At 42.1% G+C, this 23,501-nt stretch overlaps 1 protein-coding gene across 4 annotated transcripts in view; it reads right to left on the bottom strand.

Annotated features, from left to right (window-relative positions):
• The window catches only part of RALYL (RALY RNA binding protein like), a 264,584-nt gene that overhangs the window by 36,253 nt on the left and 204,830 nt on the right, over nucleotides 1–23,501 (bottom strand). For all 4 annotated transcript variants that reach the window (XM_081919856.1, XM_081919857.1, XM_081919858.1 and 1 more), the window contains 2 exons: nucleotides 12,557–12,632; nucleotides 8,867–8,899 (listed from right to left, as the gene is read on the bottom strand). In XM_081919856.1, the coding sequence (XP_081775982.1) occupies nucleotides 8,867–8,899; nucleotides 12,557–12,632 (109 nt within the window). The remainder of the gene's footprint in view (nucleotides 1–8,866; nucleotides 8,900–12,556; nucleotides 12,633–23,501) is intronic.

The following is a 23,501-nucleotide window of genomic DNA, read 5'->3' on the forward strand; positions in this document are numbered from 1 at the left end:
TGCCAAAGAGATCAGTTGCAGTTCTTCAAGCAGCTTGTGCACATCCTCAGGCTGCAATAATCTAAACTGATCCAGTATAGATGGAACAGACAGTACTCTAGCACCTCCACGGGAATTGCTATCACTGTGGCATCCGACTCTGTCAGAATCTGAGTGAAATTATCCCTAGAGCATCTTGCAAAGTTGTTACAGCAGGCCTCTGAGAATGTCAGAGCACCACTCTCTTGGCCAGCTAACAAAAGCCCATTCACCACTCAGAAAAGCTCTGCTGGATGGCTACTTGCAGATGCAGTGGTGGCAGAAAAGTAAGCTTTTTCCACTGCAGCTATGGCCATGCGGTAGGTACGATGGTGTGTCCTCACCCACGTTTGGCCAGGTTTGGACCCAGGTCTTATTCCATCCATGCTTTAGCTGCCAAGCTTCCTGTTCCATTGTATTTAGATGACCTGTTGCAAAGTCATAGGCTCTTGAAGATCTCCAGTAATGGACAGCTCAACACCCTTCTAGGGTTCCATTGTCAAACTACTCTTACCCTCAAAACGTTCTTCTAATGTTCAGTCAAAATCTATCTTCTTGTAATTTAAGACAATTAGATTAAGTCCTGTCTTCTAGAGGCTAGGGAATGGGTCTTGGAGACCCTATGTTCAACTGCACAATATATCAGAAAGAACACACAAAATTATGGGTGGAGTATATTGTGGAATGCCCACCTCCTCCATATTCCTTGAAATGACCCCACATCTCTGTCAATGGCTTCTATGTTTAGGCCCTGTCATTCCCCTGCATCAGAGACTGTGCCACATCCAATGTGTATTCAAGGAAGCACTCTTGTCAAACTGTATAAATGCAGGATTGATTATATGATTTATTCGTTATGTGCTACATGTTGCTGTAGTGCAGTTTGATATGACAGATACAGAAGACTTTCATTGACAGATATAGGAATAAGTGATGAGCTTAAGCCATGAAATGTTTCTGCTGCATTTCATGTATGGCACCTTGATAAATTAAAATTATGGCTGCAGCAGCGGACCTGAAAGAATAATCACTTTTTGAGGACTGAAACAGAATTCCGGAAACACGCTGTACTCCCATGAGAAATAGTAGCCTGGGGACTACTGAATGGAATGTAGTGGAAAAGCACAGTATGTTAAACAACCATCAATTACAAAATGATGGTGTCAGAGTGCAGAAAAGTGGGAAAGCAGAATTTCTAAAGAGGGGAAGGATCTTTCCTTTTCAGTAGTTAGTTAAAACAAGAAACAGACTGCCTTGAAAGGTGGTACTGGAGACTATATAGCAGCGGATTACAGAAATAAACGGTCCGATAAGACTGCTGCTTAAGAGAATAAAGTTTATATTTTCTGCAAACTAAGCCAATCTGAGTACAAGCTTACATGTGGCTATTATGGAGCCATGAGTTCAAGAGGTTAACAAAAATGAAGGTCCAATGCTAATTGACTTGGAGAAGAACCAGGAAGGAAGTAAAGGCCGAGAGAAAAAATAATCTACAGGAAGTTACTCAAGGAGGAATCAGCAAAGGAAGAATATTTATTTAATATATTTATGTTTATCTCTTGCCTTTCTCCCAAGTTTGGATTGAGGGCAGTTTATAACATTTAAAAACATCAATTATAAAATGCGGAATAATAAAAACAAACTAGTTAAAAGCAATAATTAAAATTGCAACATATTTAGAAGCAGCAATTAAAATCTAAATTTGACAGCAGCCCAGTGATCAGCATCACCTGCACCTTAGTTTCCAAAGGCCTATTTGAATAGGAAGGTCTTTGCACACAAGCAGAAAGAGGTAGCCCATCTAACCTCTCTTGGGAGGGAATACCACAAGATGGGAGCAGCCATGGGGAAAGCTCCCTCTTCTGTCACCATCAGCTGCGCTTCCGATGTTGGTGGGACCAAGAGATGGTGCTCACCTGAGGCCTGGTAGGTTTGCATAGGGAAATATGATATTTCAGGTAGAATAGGTTACGTTTCTGTCTGTTGCTCCTCCAGAGATTCAGATGACTCACTTACAGATAGGTAGCCGTGTTGGTCTGCCATAGTCAAAACAAAAAAAATTCCTTCCAGTAGCACCTTAAAGACCAACTAAGTTAGTTCTTGGTATGAGCTTTCGTGTGCATGCACACTTCTTCAGATGACTCACTGTAAGTGTTGCTGCTTTAATCCTAACAGTTGAGAGGCCACTTTGTAAGAACAATCCCATATACAGTACTTTATGGTAGTGTGATCATCTAGTCTAGAGGTTACTAGACCGTGAATGATATATTCACCTCCCCTTCTTTGTAGGTAATGACAAGGCAATCAAAAGTATATGTGCTTCTATTATACTTAGGTACAAAGTAACTTAAAGCATTTAAGTCTCTACAACTACTCAAGGCAATGCCAGTAGACACACCATTGCTTTTTTATAGTCTTTTTGAATCGAACCATCACAATTTCTCAGAACAGCCTACAGCAACCTATTCCATCTCCCCTGAACAGCATGAAAGACTTGAAAATGTTAACTTCTTCTTCTCACTTGTGATATGCTTGCCCTTTTGACCTCCAATTTCCCCCGTTTTCTCCCTGTAAAAGACCGTTATCTTTACTCATCAACAGTGACCTTAGAGATCTGTTGTGTTTTCCATGAATGCTCTGCACACCAAGACAGGTTTATAGCTTGTAAAGTATAACGTGGAATATGAAACACGTCCTTCACTGAAACCTATGTGCAACCAAAGGGTATTCTGAACTCCATCAACTTGGTAATGGCTTTTTTGTTTTATATAAAGAGTAGATTTTGCAATGAAACAAAGCTTTACACGTTACGTACTAAATGGCACTGCCGGAAAGGCAAAGAAGGAAAAACTTAGCCTTAAGGGATGATGAAAGGTGACTTTGCCAGTGCGGTCTGATTCTGCTGAGCTTACATGAAATTCAGGTCTGGTGGCAAGCGCCACAAGGAATATTAACCTTGCATCAGTACTGGTTATCATTAATACATAAATTTTGGATTCTCCTTTTATTTGAGAAAATATAAATAAACAAAAGAGCAGAGGAGGCAGTCTTCTACAGGTATTTTGGCAGTATCTGGGGTTTTCAGAGGTTTGTTTGACTCGGACCTAATCATGGTATACATTTCAATATCAGATCAGGAGTGTGGTGCTGATAACATCAAGGTTGCAGGTTCAATCCCCATATGGGACAGCTGGATAGTCCTGCATTGCAGGGGGTTGGACTAGATGATCCTCAGGGTCCCTTCCAACTCTACAGTTCTATGAACTTCTATGAAGACACATCCTTTTGCAAAGACCTTTGGCACTGGAGGATGAGATCAGAATAGCCTTCCCATTGCAGTGCTAATCTGTTTCCAATTGCTGTTGATTTAGTTTAATTCATGGATTAGTAACATAGGTGTATTACACATTGTATTCGGCTGTGTGCTTGGTGAAGTTTCTAAATGCCTATAAATAAAAAAAGAAACAGATTTCTTGAACCCTTCCTGCCTTACAAGTTCCTTCCAGACACATCCACACTACACCTTAAAACACATTATTTTCCCTAAAGAATTCTGGGTAGTGTAGTTTATTAAGGGTGGTGGGATCTGCAGCTATGTGACAAGCAAACTACAGTTCCCAAGATTCTTTGGGGGGGGGAGCTATGTTATTTCAATGTATGGGATGGATGTGATAATGCAGGAGAGGGTGGTGAATAAAAGTACAGCGCTCTCCTGTATACAGTTTCCTTGGAACCAGCTGAAAGTATGTTTTTGGTTTAGCTAAGAATCCGATGACATTTCAGAAATGGAAAGTTAGTTTTGGTACTCATTACAGTTCCATCCAGAATTCCTCTGCATTTGACACCACAGTGTGAAGTAGTGGAGACAAGCAACAGATTTATCAGGTTTGCCAGCTGATTGTGCATTTTGCTCTAGGCAAACATAACTCAGTGTGTGACTGCAGCCAGGGTTTAATAAATACAAGAATGCAGGAGAAAGCGTTTGCCATTAGGTCCAAGTCTTAACTTCTACCTAGAGAATAAATCTATGGTGATGTTCAACACATCATTAGAAAGTACTCTGGAGGTTTCTTAAAAAGTTAATAGCAGGCATGGGGGCTCCAGATTCTTATTAGGACTTCAGCTCACAATGAAAGAGAAAACTATGCAACAACACACCCTGCATGTATCTAGATTCTGGTAGGTAGCTGTGTTGGTCTGACGCAGTAGAATATATATATATATATATATATATATATATATATATATATATATGCAGGTTTTGGTGTCCTCGGGTGTCTTCCCGTGTAAAAGTTGGGGTGTCTAGGCGACGTACACGGGAAGACACCCGAGGACACCAAAACCTGCATTCCTGTACCCGTGAAAATCTACGAAAGCATATATATATATATATATATATATACACACACACGCACACAAAAGCTCATACCAAGAACAAACTTATTTGGTCTCTAAGGTGCTACTGGACAATCTTTTAATATATATTTCTCCTGCATGTATCTATTACTGTTAGACCAAAGCTCTCAAAAATGCTAATGGGACAATAGCTCTCTGTGTTGCTTCAGGTTGTCCTTATGTGCTTTTTTGCCTGGCTGAACTGCCCCCTTGAATGGTAATACCTCTTGCTTGCATGAAGGTTGTAGACAGGCATGTTTGTATGTGTAGAATTTCTGCATGTTGTATGGGAGCTTATTGTACAAAAGTAAAGAGTTACATATGTGAGTCCACACAATTCTCCCTCTAGCCACACCAGCACTGGCACAAACCATTCCAGACTCTGCATTCATCATGTGAGGCCCTTCTTAGTGTGCCTCCTCCATGTGAGATCCGGAGGGTGGCAACACGAGAACAGGGCCTTTTCTTTGGTGGCTCCCCATTTGTGGAATGCTCTCCCCAGGGAGGTTTGCCTGGCACCTTCATTATATATTTTTAGGTAACAGGTGAAAACACTCCTTTTCAACAAGCCCTTTGGCTGATTAATAATCTATAGCCTTTTAAATGTGTCTGTGGAAAGGAAGGGGTTATTATTTCATTTTGATTTAAAACTTGTATTTTTATCTTGTATTTTATTCTGTGAACCGCCCTGAGATCTTGTCATGAAGGGTGGTATAACAACAACAACTACGATGATGATGGTGATGATGATGATGCAACCCTCAGACGTTTGCTCACAAGAGCCATTTGGCTGAAAATGGTTTCTGACCTCTGGGCTAAATCTCTTCTCCCTGTGTGGTAATGAACCACCCCTCCTCTATCCAATAGAACAACAACGACCCCAACATGCAGCTGTGTGATGCCAAGCATTGATTCATTTAGTGTTACACCTATTTTTCCCCCCCTTCACAGAAGAAGACACCTGTGTGACCATTAATACTTCATCTATACAAGTCATCAGCACTTGACAATCCAGTCAGAACTAAATTAACTCTCAGAGAAGGCAGCAGGAAAATAGGGGACTTGGAAGGCTGAGCCAGCTCTGAATCATTTGTCAGTACTCTCAACACTAATGAAAGCTGCTGCCAAGATAGTGCTTTCAGTTTTCACCTTGCAAGCAGCCGAGAAGAGCTGTTCGCAAACCCCTTCACCGAAATGAACAGGAATCGTTCTGAAACAGGTCTTTTTTGCTCATGAAGCCCACAGAAGCTGCTTTGCAATTGCAGAGATCTGCTGAGGCCTTAAGCAATTTCTTACTTAGCCAAAGCACCCGGTAAAAGCAATGATAATCTTTCACTAGTCATGATTACTCTTATAATGGGCCCTTAATGAAATAAGAAGGAACAGGTTGTGTTAATTAAATTGCAAACATGTAATGGAATTTTTATCTCCCACTTGACTTAAAATAGACTTAAAACTCCAAATCCTTTTCAGTCCTGTGGTCAGCAGAAGCTACTAATATATCATTTACCATCTTGGTCCCCCCCCCCCCCACATTTCCAGTGAAGAAACCTGGAACTAATAGCAGTGGGGGCTCCAAAACCTATGGTGAGCACATTTGGGAAGGCAGGTTTAGAGCAGATTAAATGATACATAAGGTCCGTATAGTAAAAGCTATGGTTTCCCCGGTAGTGATGTATGGAAGTGAGAGCTGGACCATAAAGAAGGCTGATTGCCGAAGAATTGATGCTTTTGAATTATGGTGCTGGAGGAGACTCTTGAGAATCCCATGGACTGCAAGATCAAACCGATCCATTATGAAGGAAATCAGCCCTGAGTGCTCCCTGGAAGGACAGATTGTAAAGCTGTGGCTCCAGTATTTTGGCCACCTCATGAGAAGAGAAGACTCCCTGGAAAAGACCCTGATGTTGGGAAAGATGGAGGGCACAAGGAGAAGGGGATGACAGAGGATGAGATGGTTGGATAGCGTTCTCGAAGCTACCAACATGAGTTTGACCAAACTGTGGGAGGCAGTGGAAGACAGAAATGCCTGGTGTGCTCTGGTCCATGGGGTCCCAAAGAGTTGGACACGACTAAACGACTAAACAGCAACAACACATCTAAGCTGTATACTAAGCCAGAATCACCAAACTGTGCACACAATCAGTAAACAGAGCTGATTTCCTTGTATAATGGCATGGGAAGCCTATGTCCCTCCAGATGTTACTGGACTCCCATATGCCATTAGCCCCAGCTGGAGTGACCAGTTGTAGTCCAACATTATCCAGAGGAACCCAGGTTCCCAATCCCTGTGCCGTGGAAAGGAAGGCATGGATGTGGCTATTGGGGAAAATGTTCCACTATCACTGTTGGCAGCAGTATGCATCTGATGATCAGTTGCTGGGAATCACAGATGGGGAGAATGCTGCTGTGCTTGGGTTCTGTTTGGGGGTTTCCCATGAGCATCTGTGTTGGCAACTTTGAAAACAGGACACTGGAACAGTTGGTCCTCTGGCTGGATCTAGCAGTGCTGTTACATTCACAAAATGGAGGTGAGGAAAAGATGTTTTGACCACTTTTAAAGTTACATTTTACCACCGCACCTGTATTTTTATCTGTTAGCTTCCTGTTTCTTTACTCCTACGCATAGTTACCTTGATATCTTCATCGGAATCTGCTATGATATAGATGTGAAAACACTCACTCCATCACTGCTGTTAATTACAGCCTTCTTGTCTCTCTAACCAATCTGACCGGCTAAACCTTTTGCAAAGCTAATTTGCAGGATTATTTTTGGTAATCTTGGCTCAGCCTTCTCACTTCAAACCTATTCACCTAAAGTGCTTGTTGCTCAGAGACTGATCCACTAAAGAAAACTACCCTTTGTTTGAAGTATAGCTTCTTGCCTAGTGCAATATGACTGCAGGTAGCCAGGTCTCTTAAGGAAACCTCCTTCAACGGCTGCCTCCCACTCTTCTTCAAGTGTTGGGGAGATTTCAGAATAAACAGGCTCCTGTCTGTACCAATGTAAAAGGTTTCCACTTTAGAACTAACTACAGGGGTGCAGTTGTAGGCAGCTTGGCTGCTTCCAGGGGAAGGAAGACAATGGAAGTGGAGCTGGCTAGGGCTGGAGTAGGTTTTCACCCTCCTGTCTCTGCAGCCAATGAGACCTGGCTTAATAGACTGCAGTATAGTGCAAACATAACTTTTATATGTACTGGGAAACAAAATAATAAAAAAAAACTGAATGACTCGCTTTATTGCAATATTCGGTCTATTGCAGTGGTCTGGAACCAAACTCACACTATCTCCAAAGTATGCTTGTGCACTTTGGGATATCTGAATCTGTAGGAACTGTGGCATATTCTAGCCATGGATAGATAAAGCAAACTGGGATCAAACTATGATTTGATATTCTGGTTTGTTAGCTAAGCATAGGTAGAACATGGCAGACTTCCTTAAATTTGAATATCACGGGGAAGGAAGTTTAAAATCAAAAGCAGCAGCTTTAAAACAGTATTTCCCAAACTTGGGTCTCTGGCGGTTGTTGGACTACAATTCCCTTCATTCCTAGCTAGCAGGACCAGTGATCAGGGATGATGGGAACTGTAGTCCAAAATCAGCAGGAGACCCAAGTTTGGAAAATTCTGCTTCAGAAGTTCTTATTACATGTACTTTGGAATAAGAAAGGGGAAGATGGAGCACTTGAGTCAAGGCTTATGTAGGCTTTGCTAGATTTCTAGAAGTCAGTTTTACATCAAGTGAAATATCACAAAAAATGCAAAAATTAACTGGTAAGGAAATGGTTGTCTGTATGCAACTGCAAAAAAGCACAAGCAAAAATATTTTTTTGGATAACACATACAGGAAAGAGACAGAAACAGAAGAGGAAAGCAATAATCTAACCAATAAAGGAAGGGGACATGATCCTATGCTCAGTTGACTTTTTCCATTATGAAGAGTATTCAGCGTATATATTAAGGTCACACAGAGGAAAAACAATTAGCTAGGATGTTCATCTGATCATATGTTTATGGCTAATAAAAGTTAATGAAATTAGGAAAAAAATACATTTCACTTCCAGTAAATCAGAGAAAACATCAGGCCAGTATGAACGCTACTTAGATTGCAACTAAGTGTACTACTAAATAAACCAGCATAGCTGCTTACTTTGTGATTAGACCTTCAAATTATGCAAGACAATACTGTAGTTGGAAATTGAACTACACCAGTTATGTATAACTGAATAGTTTCTGAGAAAAATCTCCAGCCAAAGTGTGTGTGTTTGTATCTATGTGCAAGACAGTGCTTTTTGTGATCACTCCTCTATCCCCATTCCCCCAAATTTTAATGAGTGCCACAGTAAAGCAATGATGGTACTAAACCCTAAATCTTGCTGAAGACATTAAGAGAGCTGAGTATCCTGTGAAATTAAAAACAAAACTGCAATACTCAGCTACAGGTTCTTACTCACCCAACAGACAGGAAAGGCTCCTTCGATTCAAGTCTGTTAAACAAACAATGCAGTGAAATAGTTAAATATATTCAAAGAATGCATAGATAACATACTGCACAAGGTTGACATTATATGTTGTAGTCCGGGGTGGGGAATATGTGGCCCACCAGATGTTGCTGAAGTCCAACTTCCATCACTCCTGACTCTTGGCCATGCCAGGTGGGTCTGGTAGGAGTTGCTGTCCAACAACATCTGCAGGGCCACAGGTTTCCCACTCCTGCTTTGGGCACACAGGAGGGCAATGCTGGGCATCTGCCAGGACCGAAGTCTGGCAGAAGATCACGACCATCACCAGAACGCCATATTCATGATGGACAGAAGCAACCAAGAAAATCATAGACAGTGTGAGGAAATTCTCCTTTGCATGCTTGAGATTTTTCACTTTCACCTGGCATCTACATTTCCCAAAGGTTCCAAAATCTTTGAACCAACATCAGTGGACTTCAGAAAGGACCTTCTACACACTGTGATGTAGTGGTTAGAGTTTTTGATTACGACAGGGGAAACCCACATTCAAATCCCCAGCCAGCCACGAAGCAGGGTCAGTCTCTATCTCTCTGTGTTGTGAGGATAAAATGGAGTGGCAGAGGGCAATGTATATCACACCTTGAGCTCCATTAAGGAGAAGCAGCCAGTAAATATAAAAAAGAAAGAAAGGAATACACAATTTTGTAACGAAGACCAGCAGGAGCAAATGGACAGTTATAAAGTTTTGCAATGAAGGCAAGAGGGACAACTTTAATATTCAGATAAAATATATAATTGGGGGTGCATTTCTCTGAAAGAAAGGGAGCGGGGGGGGGGGATGTGTGATGACCTATGGATAAAGCACTGAAATTAAAAATCTGGTTGAAATCCATTCTCAAGAGTTGAGATTCAATTTGCTCAAAATACAGCTGCCCTCCATTTGACCCTCCCTTAGTATATTTGACTAAATGGTTTTAGGTGATTTGTAGTGATACAGTAAATTACTTCAAAGAGTTTCAGGCAATAGAGGAAAGCAATTATCCATTGGCCTTTCATTTAAATTGCTCTTTAATTTAAATTAGTAACTTAGTGCAATGAAACTAAAATAAAGATGTTAAAACTGCAGCGTTACATGGAAAAGAATAAGCTCTAATCGTGGGGTTTATTCACACATTATTCATCACCTCACAGCACCCATAATTGTGGAGGGTGGTTCCTTATGAAGAGCAATCCAGCATAGCTTTCTTTCCATTGTTCTCCTGCTGATAAAGTGTGTTCTCCATTACACTTATGCTTTAATTATACCGCTTTTAATTTTATCTGGCAAGTAAACTTGTAACGTCGTTCAAAAACAATATACATAAGTTTACTACTCTCTATATAAAGAAGATAGGTATGACTAAACATAGTAATTATCAAGGGTTTTAAATTTAATAAGGAATATTAATATGCCGCTGGTCCTTCACACATCAAATGCTTTTATTCATGACACCTATGGGGTTTCTTAAGTATCCTCCATCACTGTGCTGAGACACTTGAAGAACCACACCATCTGCAGTCACCTTGTGCCCCAAAACCTCAAATGCCACTTCACATCACTAAGTATGAGACGCCGGGGCATGGGAAGCTCTCAAGCAGGGAGAATTATTGGCTAGGTATCTCTCATGTTGCAGCACCACCCAGATCGTGGATACGGTGAGGAGCCACAGTCACCAAGCCAGGTGATCTGAAGAGCCAATGGGATATTTGCTGGCCTTATACAATTGTTGCATATTGAGTCTTCATCATTCAGTGCTAGGCTAGACTTGCAACTGTCATCATCCTGCCCCACGTCTTCCTTTTGGAACTTGGCCATCTACTTTCCATGACAACATATCTGCCTGTGGTCTCTCTGACCACTGTTGGCTGCTTTGGACCTGGACTTGGAGTTGTCTCTGGCCCCCTATGTTAAGTCAATGCTCTGGCTTTTTCTCTTGGCTTGACATGGGCTATGTACTCTTACCTCTGTCCCTTCCAGCCCTGGTCTTGACAGCAAGATGCCACCAAGAGAGGGTGATCTGCAGCAAAGCAGCTACAGACAGGGTTGTTACATTTTGTCTTGCAATGCCCCCACTTACCATTTCCTCTCCTACACTAGCTCATATTTTGAGATGTTTACCCCACCCACAGAATCTTTGGAGAAAGGGAGGACTATAAACAATTCTGATAGATAAATAAATAAAATAGGTTTGTGAGTATTCTAAAGAAGAAAGCGGCCAAGCAATCAATAACCATCCCTGCTCTGTCGTATTTTAGTTTATTTTGCTCTGAACACCTGCACTTGAAGATGATAAGGTTTGACGGATCTCAGCTTTTCAGCAACAGATTTGCCTATCTGATGTCTTTCACAGAATTGGATCAATATGGATACAGCCCTGAGATCCACAGCAATAGTAGGAGGAAATATACGTTCAGCTGTCATCTTCAAGTACTGCTTTCCTAGCTACATCAATACTTATTTGGATAAAGCTGATGCCAGCTGACCTTTTTCTACCCTGCATCAACAAGCTGTAATGAGCCCATCAGACTTGGCATAGCAAAACGGGGCTGACTGTTCTAATGCAAACAACCAGTGGCACTTCAGCACATGCTTACTTGTACGTATTCAAAAAACAATAGAAGGCTGCCTTCCTAATGCCAATAAGATAGAGATTTTATGTTTGCATTCCTCCTTCCTCTGCTAATATTGACAAGCAGATTATGAATTGTGCTGACAAAATGCAATTGTTGCTTATTATGCAGCAGCCTGTACTTTCCTCATTTTTAAGAGGGCTGGGTTCAACCAGGAACACATTTTCTAACAATTCCAATCCAGAGATAATGTCTGGGATCCAAAGAGTTACTTACACTCATGAGAGGACTTCCATTAATTCAGACTTGCACTACTTTTGCATTTCTCCTGCTCCAAGTTCACCCAACCATGTTAACCAAAGCCATGGGTGCCAAACTCAGACTAAAACTGGTTTGAAATGGATCTAGATAGCAGATGTCATCCCAGAGAGTCCGGAATTAGTTGACAACCACTTGCTTGAGCAACTTGCCACCCACTTTACTCCAGGATAGGGTTTGTGTGTGTGTGTGTGTGTGTGTGTGTGTGTGTGTGTGTGAAAACTGATTATTTACCATGAAGGTTCTTCTGGGAATAGGGAGCCCTTCAAACACCATGGCTCTAAATTGTTTACCCCTCAACAAGTCTAATTAATATGCTCTGTTAAAAGGAAAAGGATTTTACCAAGCCCTTAAAATTAGACCTGTTGCCATAAGGAGAACTGTGTACATATGGGTGACTTTAATATGTCCCAAAGGGCACCAAGCATTGTTGGATGATATGGTGGGAGTCTTACTTAATTCCCAAATATTCACAGATGGGTTGTAAAATGCTGCGTGCAGGTGAGAACTTGCCCTAGTCTCTGGTGGGAAAAAGCCACAATGAAGTGAATGTTAAGCTATAAATATCAAAGTGAGGCAAGGAATGGGTGACAAAGTTGCCGTCATTTACTTATTTATTTTCTGGCCAGGTTCCTGTGCCAAGGGATTACAAGATGGACCCTTATTTAAGTGATAATCTTTCACCGTCATGAGGAACATACCCTGAAGACTCAGAAGCTGTTCCTAGGTAGTGTAAGCAGCAGATGAGCCTACCTGTAGAGAGCTGAAAGTGGCCGCTTGTTTCCAGGCTTAGGTCTGTATGGTTTGGGCTCTCCTGCCATGTTGATGTCTGAAAGCAAACATATTGTAGATCTAAATTAAAATGTACTGCAGGGGTGGGGAGAGCTTGTACAAAATAATTTGTGAAATGGAATGTTAGAAGAAGAAGAAGGAGAAGGAGGAGGAGAAGAGTTTGGATTTGATATCCTGCTTTATCACTACCCTAAGGAGTCTCAAAATGCCTAACATTCTCCTTTCCCTTCCTCCCCCCACAACAAACACTCTGTGAGGTGAGTGGGGCTGAGAGACTTCAGAAAAGTGTGACTAGCCCAAGGTGACCCAGCAGCAGCATGTGGAGGAGCGGGGAATCGAACTCAGTTCACCAGATTATGAGTCCACTGCTCCTAACCACTACACCACTTGCTCTTAGCAGGAGTAACTAGTAAAAATTCCAATCTGTTCATTGTAAATGAAACCAAATCCACACTTCCTACATTCTTCCTATGTCCCCAGCTCTTTCTGACTCTTCTGCCCACTTTGTCCTGTCATAAGATCTTCATTCTGCCTCATTCACAGGAACGTTGGGAAGTTGACTTGGACCAGGTGAGAATAATGGTCCATTTCCTCCCACTTTTATCCCCTTTGGTTGGCTGTTGACATCTAGGATCTGGGCCTGAAGACATTCCCATTTCCCGCCACCTGATCCTTTTAGCAAAATATCAAGGATTGAACACGGGAAACATATATGAGCTGACATGTGAGTCAGACCATAGTTTGATCTAGCTCAGCATTGGCTACACCGAACAGCAGAAGCTTTCAAAGTTTTCAGATGAGGATATTTCCCAGCCTTACCTGGAGATGCTGGGGATTGAACCTCAGACCTTCTGCATGCAAAGCATGTGCTCAACCACTGAGCCATAACCCTTCCTGGTCCTTCCACTTGGTGGCTTCACCTATTCCTCTTTGCTGCAGTTCATGCATGGAGTTCTTTTGGAGGTGGATAACTTTTTGACCCAACAGACCAGATCCTTATCTGTCCCGATTGGCTGTGGCCCAGCTAAGATAGGCGGGGAGGCAGCCCACCTGTCAATCGCCCTGACATCATTATGACATCAGATGATGAACAGGGAGTTGTCCCACCCACCAGCCCAAGTCCCTTGCACAGTGCTTGTGAAGCTGCCTGACAGCCAGCTGGTGGTTGAGTGCTTGGGAACTGCGCAAAGGGCTTAGACAGCCATATGCTCACCACTTGGGAAGTGCTGAGCACAGGGCTTGCAAATATATTTTCTGCAGAGATCAGCTGTGTTATTGAGTTCTCTGCAGGCAGCTTAGTCATGCAGTTCCTCAGCAGATGGAGGGGGTGACTTCAATCCCTTCTTTTTGCAGAGACCAGCTGTGTGATCAAGTTGCCCACGAGAATTTTGATTGCATGACCAATACAGCTGCATCTCCATGTGTCCCACACCTGATAGAGCATAGGATTTCAGGTGTAAGGTAGGTGGACATTATTTGGGAGAAATGGCCTTGCAGGCCAAATTGAGACCTACTAATCCAAATTTGGCCCACAGGCTGGAGGTTTCTCATCCCTGGTCTAAATAGTATACCTGACTATCATGTCACCTCTCAAAAGTTCTGTATTTCCTCCCACCCACCCCAGACAGCTTTCAGCTGCTGCTCTATCCCAAATATTATCATCACACCAGATAAATGCGCAACAGAACTGACCCACATTTCTGAGGTGCAATCCTCTCTCGCTCATTCACATTCATTTTTCAAGGTTTTTTTGGTCTCTAGTTTATCGTTTTCTTTTAGGTCATTTTCCTTTCCTTCCTTTACTCTCTGAACAGGCATCGCACACTGGTGTTTTGCAAATCAAATCATACAAAATTCCAAAATGAGTTAGTTTGGATGAAGCAGTGCTTTAATATATTGACTATTCATATCACAAACCACTTAAGCCAAAGTACTTCTCATTCCATTAACTTTACGGGACTAAAGGCAAGTAATCATCTTAACTGGCTTCTACATTACCTCCAGACACTATCAGTCTTTTTGTGCCTGTGTGTTTGTGGAACTAAGGAAATTTACGGATTGCCCTGGGGATTGGCTTCCTTCAACAACCATTTTACAAGAGGCAAAATGCAGCAGCAGATGAAACCCAGCCCAAACCTCTCCATCTCTTGGGATTATTCTACCTGGCCGTAGGCACTTTCAGAGAGGTGATCCCTCTCTGAGAAGGGCAGTTCAACTTCTCATACGTAGTAGGCTGCAAGAGTACTTTGACACAAAACTTGCAGGCCGCACAGTGCCTTGTCATGTGGTGGTGGTGGGGAGTGAGGCCAAAATTTAATGCCCCACCCCCCAGCCCTTGCGCTGCCTTCTCTACTTACTTTATCAAACCTTTATTAGGCATTATGGAAATAAAACCTTAAAAGAGAAAATAACATATAAAAGCCTTGAAATATATATAAAAAAGGCAGCAGTTTGCTAAGTACATATATATATATACATATAGAGTCAGTGGTATTCCTTGTTAACCTGCTCCTTGGAGGACTGCTGCCAAAAACTCGGCTACCCCCGCCGTTACCCTTTGGTCAACGTCGGATAGGTAGAATCCCACACATTCACCTTGCTGCGGTTCCAGACCACCCAAAAGAGGGGACAGCACGCGTTGACGGAGCGTACTGTACAGTGGGCAATGAAGGAGAATATGCTCTACAGTGTCCGGGACATTCATAGAGCATCTGCAGAGTCTCTTGTTTCTAGGAATGTTTTGATATCTTCCCCTGACAAATGCTGAGGGAAAAACATTCAAGCGGGCCAGCATAAAAGCCCTACGTTGGGCTGGGATTATTAGTTTAGTGACGTAATTGGCTCTGCTATCTAAGATATTTAATTCATAGAATATGGGGGAGCAAATTTTGTTTACAGCTGCCGTAATATTTTGTCTCTCGACATCCTTTAGTCTAGTTAGGATATTATGGGAAATATATTGCTCATTAGAATTGTACAGGGACTCCAGCTCGACGCCTAAAGATTCAATCTTTTTTTCGAGGTGCTGATACCATCTTGATTTATAGGAGTCTTTGAGCAAATCAGCGAGCAGACTTGATGGAGGGCAGCGGAAGTGGCAGCGTAACCAATACTTTATTGAGGTGGACCATGCCCAATATTCCATTGTGTGTATGCCTATTTCTGCACACATTGTTTCATATTTGATCATAGCTGGGAGTCCAAGAATACGTCTCAGAAAACTAGAGTGAATCTTTTTTAAATCATTGTTATATGCTTGGACCCATAGCGGGATTCCATAGAATATCTGGGATTGCACTTTTGTTTGAAATATCTGATTTGCCGCAGGAATAAATTGATTACCTTTCTGATAATGAAAACGGGCAACTGCTGATGAGATGCACTTTGCCTGTTTTATGGCATTTGTGCGATGGGTTGCCCACCCTAAATTGCTCTGGAATAAGATTCCCAGATACCTATAGATTTTCACTTGTTGGATTTCTTGCCCTCTTATTTTCCATTTCCTTCCTTCTCAAGGATGGCTAAGTGAGGTGCTGAGCTTTGGGAAGGAGACACGAGGTCCTAGAGCACTCCCACCTTCTTCCCAAAGCTGGGAAAGCACTAACCAGGTTTTGGGATGGAGGTGGGAAGACTCTACGACCCTGTCAAAGCCCTCACACCTCCTTCCCAAAGCCCAGTACTTTGCTTGCCTGGCTTTGGGGAAGCAGGGACAGGGAGGGTGTGTGGGGGGGGGGGGGTGAAATGCTGTCTAGGGCCACCAAAAATGGCCCACACATTGCACCACCCTGACTTGGAGTAATATGCTGATCTAGAGTCATCCCATTTTAGCAAAAGCTAAAGGGAAAAAACTGAAAACAGACCAACAGTGTGTGGTGGCAGTGCAGTTGTAGGGGCCATCATTTCTGGCTATTTCCCAAGCGACTATTTCCAAAGATGCATGAAAATGCACAACTTGTAGATGAAACACACGTCCTGGAGATGGCATTATCTTTTAATATAGCATTCATAGCCGCCAGAGAAAAACCACTAACGTCTATCTGAAAGTCTAGCTACATTCACATCTTTTACCTGCCCATATATCACTGTCACTGAGTTGTATTTTTGCCTGTCTCCCATTTCCTCCTAGACCTGCCTCATGAATGCGTTAAGGGCACAGATCTATTAATTTTAGTTGAGCTTTCTTTTTCAAGAGTCATACTAAGGTAAATCTTTCTGGCAAAGGAAAAATATATACTGTCTCAATTTTTTTTAATACAGAGAAAATTACTGAAGAAGTAGGGAAATTATATCCCCACTCTTCTGTGTATGCTTCTGCCCCAAAATTAGTTTAGGAAAAGCCACACAATATTTCTCCTGTTCTACAACCAATGTCACAGTGTTAATGGACCTAGAATTCACAAACAAAGGAGTCAAACTAACATCTCCCAAGGTATTTTGCCTTTATTTCAATGCAGCAGGGGCATTAGGAGCTATTTGAATTGGGGCAACTTAATGGCAAAAGGTAAGGAGTTAAACGGACCTTCCTCAGTCAAACTAGCAGTCCCCTGCATTTTTTTAATTTAGCTATCTATCAACTGGAATATGTTTTCAGCCCATCTACCTTTCCACTAAAGAAAAAATATGTTAGGAAAATATGATCATCAATTTGCATACGTCATGCGTAGCTTGCCCCCAAGCCTAAAATTTAGCAAATATATAGGATCCTTCATCACCTATTCCTTTTTTTAAAAAAATCACAGGAGGTGGTTTGTTTATTTGGGGTTTTATTTTGGTATCAGGAATCTAGGTAAAGGTAAAGGGACCCCTGACCATTAGGTCCAGTTGTGACCAACTCTGGGATTGCGGCGCTCATCTCGCTTTACTGGCTGAGGGAGCTGAGGTACAGCTTCTGGATCATGTGGCCAGCATGACTAAGCCGCTTCTGGAGAACCAGAGCAGTGCACGGAAACACCGTTTACCTACCCAGCAGAACGGTATCTATCTATTTATCTACTTGCACATTGACGTGCTTTCGAACTGCTAGGTTGGCAGGAGCAGGGACTGAGCAACGGGAGCCCTGTCGCGGGGATTCGAACTGGCGACCTTCTGATTGGCAAGCCCTAGGCTCTGTGGTTTAACCCACAGCGCCACCCGCGTCCCCTTATCAGGAATCAAATGGTACACTTAAATAATACCACAGTGAATGCACTGGCAAAGCACCCCTGCTCATCTGAAGTCCCATCAGCGACATCAGCTGATTCAGAGATGGGCATGGTTAGGGGAAATGGCCTCAAGGACCAAACTGGATATCCTGGTGGGCAATGACTAGTCTGTGGGCTGGTGGTTCTCCACCCCTGAACCACTCAATCACACTGGGGCAACATGTCTCACAATGCTGCTGCAATGATTCATCAGAACACTGCAGTTTGCCCTACCCAAACATGCTATCATGCGAGCTGACAGGGCTGAGCCATGGCATTTTGCTACTGGCCTGGTGCTTTTACATTATGCTAACAGGCAAATTTGTCTCGGCAAAAATGCATTGAGATGGTTGTTACACAGATCTCTTTGCTTCAGTAAAGAAAGAGCAGTCATGAGATTTCTGAAGTTGGTTTTATTATTTGCCATGCAATCTTCAGCAGTTTTAAGATAAATGCGTTATTAAATGAAAGGTCAAACCGCTTCCTCAGTTTTAAATATGTACCTGAGATGCTTTCAAAAGTATCTGTTTAAAAGAGAAAATAATAACAGTAGGTAACCCCCCTTGCAGTATTGCAGGAAATGATTCTGGGATGTTATCACCTGTGCAAGGCTTCTGTCTGGATTCCGAAGATTGTGGACTATAATTAAAATGGAAATTTCATCCTGTGATCTTTTATTATAAATCCACTCTTCCACAATATTTTAATATGGCAATGTTAAGGTCACAGATTTTCAGCATTTTGAACTTCTAAAGCTAAGCTATATGTTGGGAAAGAGAGGGGAAAGAAATGAAATACTGAGGAACTTGACATGGAGGGGGGAATCTCTGGGGTTGTAACATTAGTCTCAATATTTTTCTCCTATCAGACTTTCTTTCTATTCACAGACATTTGACCGGGTCACTGTATTCTTAGACATTTTCACATTAAAGGTTTCTTTGGCATTTTCATGTCCTCTGGGAACACGTCAGCACTATCTTGATGTTTATGCCTTGCGGCTCAGCATTTTTAGACTTTAATCTGTAAAACTGAACATCCTCTGGGTGTTTTTCTTCTGACCTAGCCATACCAATAGAACTGGCAATGCACTGGCAAGACAAAAAACAGTTGGTGTCAGACTGAAGGGGAACAAAACAGGAGAGGTCAACTCACAAGAGGATTTTACTCCCAATACAATTAGGTCTCAGATAATTGCAGAGCCAGGACAACATGGGGCATTTTGCTGGCCCCAGGCACTCAATCCTACCCATCTGGATTTGAACCAAGGAAAGGTGGGGGTGAATGGAGGTGAAGTTGAAAGAAAGCCCAATTAGTGATGTCACACGCATTATAGGTGGCCACAGGGCAAGACTGTTAAGGCATCTTCAAATATCTAAAGGGATCTACCTATCTATCTCTATCTATCTCATCTATCTATCTATCTATCTATCTATCTATCTATCTATCATCATCTATCATCTATCATCTATCTATCTATCAATCATCTATCTATCTATCTATCTATCTATCTATCTATCTATCTATCTCTATCTATCTATCTATCTATCTATCATCTATCTATCTATCTATCTATCTATCTATCTATCTATCTACTATCTATATCTATCTATCTATCTATCTATCTATCTATCTATCTATCTATCTATCTATCTATCATCTATCTATCTATTATCTATCATCTATCTATCTATCTATCTATCATCTATATCTATCTATCATCTACCTATCTATCATCTACCTACCTACTATCTATCATCTATCTATCTATCTATCTATCTATCTATCTATCTATCTATCTATCTATCTATCATCTATCTATCTATCATCTATCTATCTATCTATCTATCTATCATCTATCTATCTATCTATCTATCTATCATCTATCTATCTATCTATCTATCTATCTATCTATCTATCTATCTATCTATCTATCTATCTATCATCATCTATCTATATCTATCTATCTATCTATCTATCTATCTATCTATCTATCTATCTATCTATCTATCTATCTATCATCTATCTATCTATCTATCTATCATCTATCATCTATCTATCTATCATCTCCATCTATCTCTATCTATCATCTGTCTGTCTATCTATCATCTATCCATCAGCAGTAAGAGTTGTTCGACAGTGGAATGAACTCCTTCTAGAAGTTGTGGACTCTCCTTCCTTGGAGGTTTTTAAGCAGAGGTTGGATGACCATCTGTCAGGGATTCTTCACCTGCCATCCTGCATTGCAGGGAGTTGGGCTAGATTACTGGGGTCCCTTCCAATTCTATGAATTGTATGATTCTATGACCTGGCAGCAACACAGAGATGCATCTACTGTACTTTTCAGGTTCTCCTATTTTTAGGAGCATGATGTTCCTAAGAAAACAGTGGAAGGATGATAATCAAGGAGCGATATACTTTCTTTTCAACACTATGAGTGAATGATGAACGAAGAAAGAAAGAAAGAAAGAAAGAAAGACAAAACATTAATTTAGATAATCCACAGAGGTACACTTGCTGGCTCCAGATCTGCATAAGGGAGCTTTCTTTCTTTCTTTCTTTCTTTCTTTCTTTCTTTCTTTCTTTCTTTCTTTCTTTCTTTCTTTCTTTCTTTTGCTACACCCAGACCGTGAAGCACCTTCAAAGGTTCACTTGCCCCCCCCCCCGCTTGGCCTTCCACCACCGATTAAGAACTTCTTGTTAGGAAGAGGTTTGGTCTTTATTGGCTGTACTGTACCGTCTGGCCTTCTCGCAGCTGCTGTGCAATCTTTCTGTCTCCACAGTGAAAACTCAGCAGCCAGAAGGAAGACGCTTTGCCGAAAACTGGCAACAAACTCAAATTAACATTGCTAGTAAAGATCTTGAACCAGTATCTGTGTCACACAGTGTACTTCCTGTACATGGTTGGGATAAAAATAATTTGATTGCTTGGTTTGCTACTGGATCTGTATCCTCTCTTCTGCTGAAAGTAATTAGAAGCCTTCTGTGTTATTCCAGCTACAATTATTATTATTATTATTATTATTATTATTATTATTACTACTACTACTGCAGGTTTTGTCAATGCCCTGCACAATAAAAGCATGGTTTCAATAGAATAAGAAATTATTTGTTGCTATCACCTATTTAAGTAATAAAATTGAACCATCATGTGAATCTGCAGGCATGATTTATTTTTTTCCACCCCAAGGAATTCTTTCATTTCTTACCTACAGGAACATAAATCAATTTCGTAAAGAGCCTGGCTAAGCATATCTTGTGCACTTATATATTTGTATGACTTACAGACACACACTCTCTCTCTCTCTCTCTCCTGAGTCAAACCATTAGTCTATCTAGCAAAATAAAATAAAATAAAAATAAAAATGGTAGGAGACCTCCCAAGTTCTGAACTCTGCTACTTAGGAAACTTTTGCAGGCCAAGGGCCACGTTCCATTCTGGGTGACCTTCCAAGGCCCACATGCCAGTGGTGAGCAGGTAACGCCATGCACTCATACATCTCTCTCCATCCTCTATCTAGACAAGCAAGGGGCATGATCAGAGTTTGAGGACACATTACAGCCGGGGGAAATGCTCATGTTGCAAAGCAGGACCAGTGAGGAGGTGTGGTCTGGGGAGGTGGTGGGGCCTAGGTGTGATGGCCTGGGAATCGGATTTGGAGTCTGAACCTGAGGAATCCCAGCCTGCACAGGATTCCTCGCCTCCAGAACCAGCTGAGCCAGGGCTGGGGCATGAGCCTGAAGGGCCCTCACCTGTGGCGGATCCTCAGGTGCAGGCACCAGCTGAGCCTGCTCGGGCTCCTGAGGGGGTGGAGGACCCATTGCCTGCAGGTGCTCCACCCTCAGCCCCATCAGAGGAAGCTGAGGTTGCCTCTGGGTCTTGTAACCCTCCAGCCTCTGCTGAGCTGCAGAGGCTCAGGGCAGAGAGGCGGAGGGAACTAAGTTCCTGCAGGAGGAGTGCTCGGCTCCACGCCAGGAGAGGCGAATCATCTGAGGATCAGGTCCACCCTATGCCTCGGGGGAGATAAAAGCCAGCCAGCCCCAGTCCCAAGTTGCAGGAGCAACATCGTTGGTTCCAGCCTGATCCCTGACCTCACCCGATGCCCTGCCCTGCACCCAGCTTTGACTTTTACGGACTGCCTTTATATTGCACCATCGACCTTGGACTGGACTTGGACCTCACCTCTCGGTTAGCCCCGGGACCAGCACACTAGGAAAGTTTTGAGGAGCAGATAAGAGAGGTCTGGAGGGCTTCATTCAGTCCCTAGGCCTGGGGTCCTGCTTCAACTGATGGAAGGGACTGAATGTGGAGCCATACCCAGGCAAGCCATTTGGACCCCAGAACTACGCCCCCTCTTGCTGCTGCTGCTGCTGTTGATAAGCATCCTTTGCCCCCAAAAGACTGTTGAAGAATTTCTCCCTTTGGAGAATATTCAGTAAAATGGTACCCTTCAATTCTGCAGCCAGTAAATAGCAAAATGAAGTACAGTTGGATTTTGTATTTAATAGAAGGGTTCAGTGAAGAGGTTGGGAACTAAAAAGAGGACCAAGTCATGTTGCTAACACATAAACTATTTCAGTTTCATGTTGCTGCTTTGAAAGTGCTTAGTACGATCTATTAGTCAGCACTCCCCTTGCAATGTGTGATGAATCATGACAATGGCAGACACAGTTGCTCCATCTTAAACTAGGACCTTGTGTAATTGCTGTTATTATTTGTTATCTAATGGATGATGTCAGCTGAGCCTCTTTTCAAAGACTAAAGTGCTGAAGAAGTGTAGAAACAGAAATGTGGTTTACAAAAGAAGACTGCCTTGTCTTTTGGGATGTAAAATAAAGTAAAGCACGGTAACAAATGTCAACATTGGTATAGCTGTTTTGGAGCCAGTTTATTTAAAAATGATATTTGGGCCAATTCTATATGAATCATCAAATGGAAGCTGAATGTTGACAGATAATTTAGTGCAAATCTATCTACATTATACTTAAGTTACATCTGAACAAATCCAGAAAGAAGTTTAAAGTTATATAAATTGTCCTTTTTATAGTGATGTTTTATGTGCTTTGTTGCTACTGCTTATATAAAGATGAGAACATTCTTCCAAGGATTACCTGGATCATCACCTCCAGAGGTACCCTGGATCATCACTTTGTTGCGTGAAATGGAGTGGATGATGGCCAAAAAACTGAAGTTCAATCCAGATAAAATGGAAGTTCTGTTGGTGAATAGTTCACCTGCCCAAACTAGTGGTGTTCTCCCTGTGCTGAACAGGGTTATACTTCAAAGTATAAAAAGACTGCAGACTGCGGCTCATTGATCCATCTTGTGATGCATCCATCTGGGGTGCGAGTTGCCTCTGTAGCACTTGGTGTGGCATTTCTGTTCTCTGTAGAAAGAGCTCAGGCAACAGCTGCAACTCTACCTGGATACATGCCGTGAGTGTGGTCCATTCCCAATTGTTACTGATTAAATTTGTATACCACCCTTCCTCTGAAGATCACAAGTCAGCACACAACATAAAAATACAAAATGAGAACGCAGAATACAAATAAAACGAAAACAAAACAATAATGGTCATAGAATGTTCAGTCAAGCTAAGGCCTGGTTATAGAGAAATGTTTTAACCTAGTGCCTAAAGATATGTAAAGAAGGCACCAGGTGAACTTCCTTGGGGAGAGCATTCACCAAATGGGGAGTCACTGCTGAGAAGGCCTGTTATCGTGTTGCC

This window comes from Podarcis melisellensis (assembly GCF_964234715.1).
Source record: "Podarcis melisellensis genome assembly, chromosome: 7".
NCBI lineage: Eukaryota > Metazoa > Chordata > Lepidosauria > Squamata > Lacertidae > Podarcis > Podarcis melisellensis.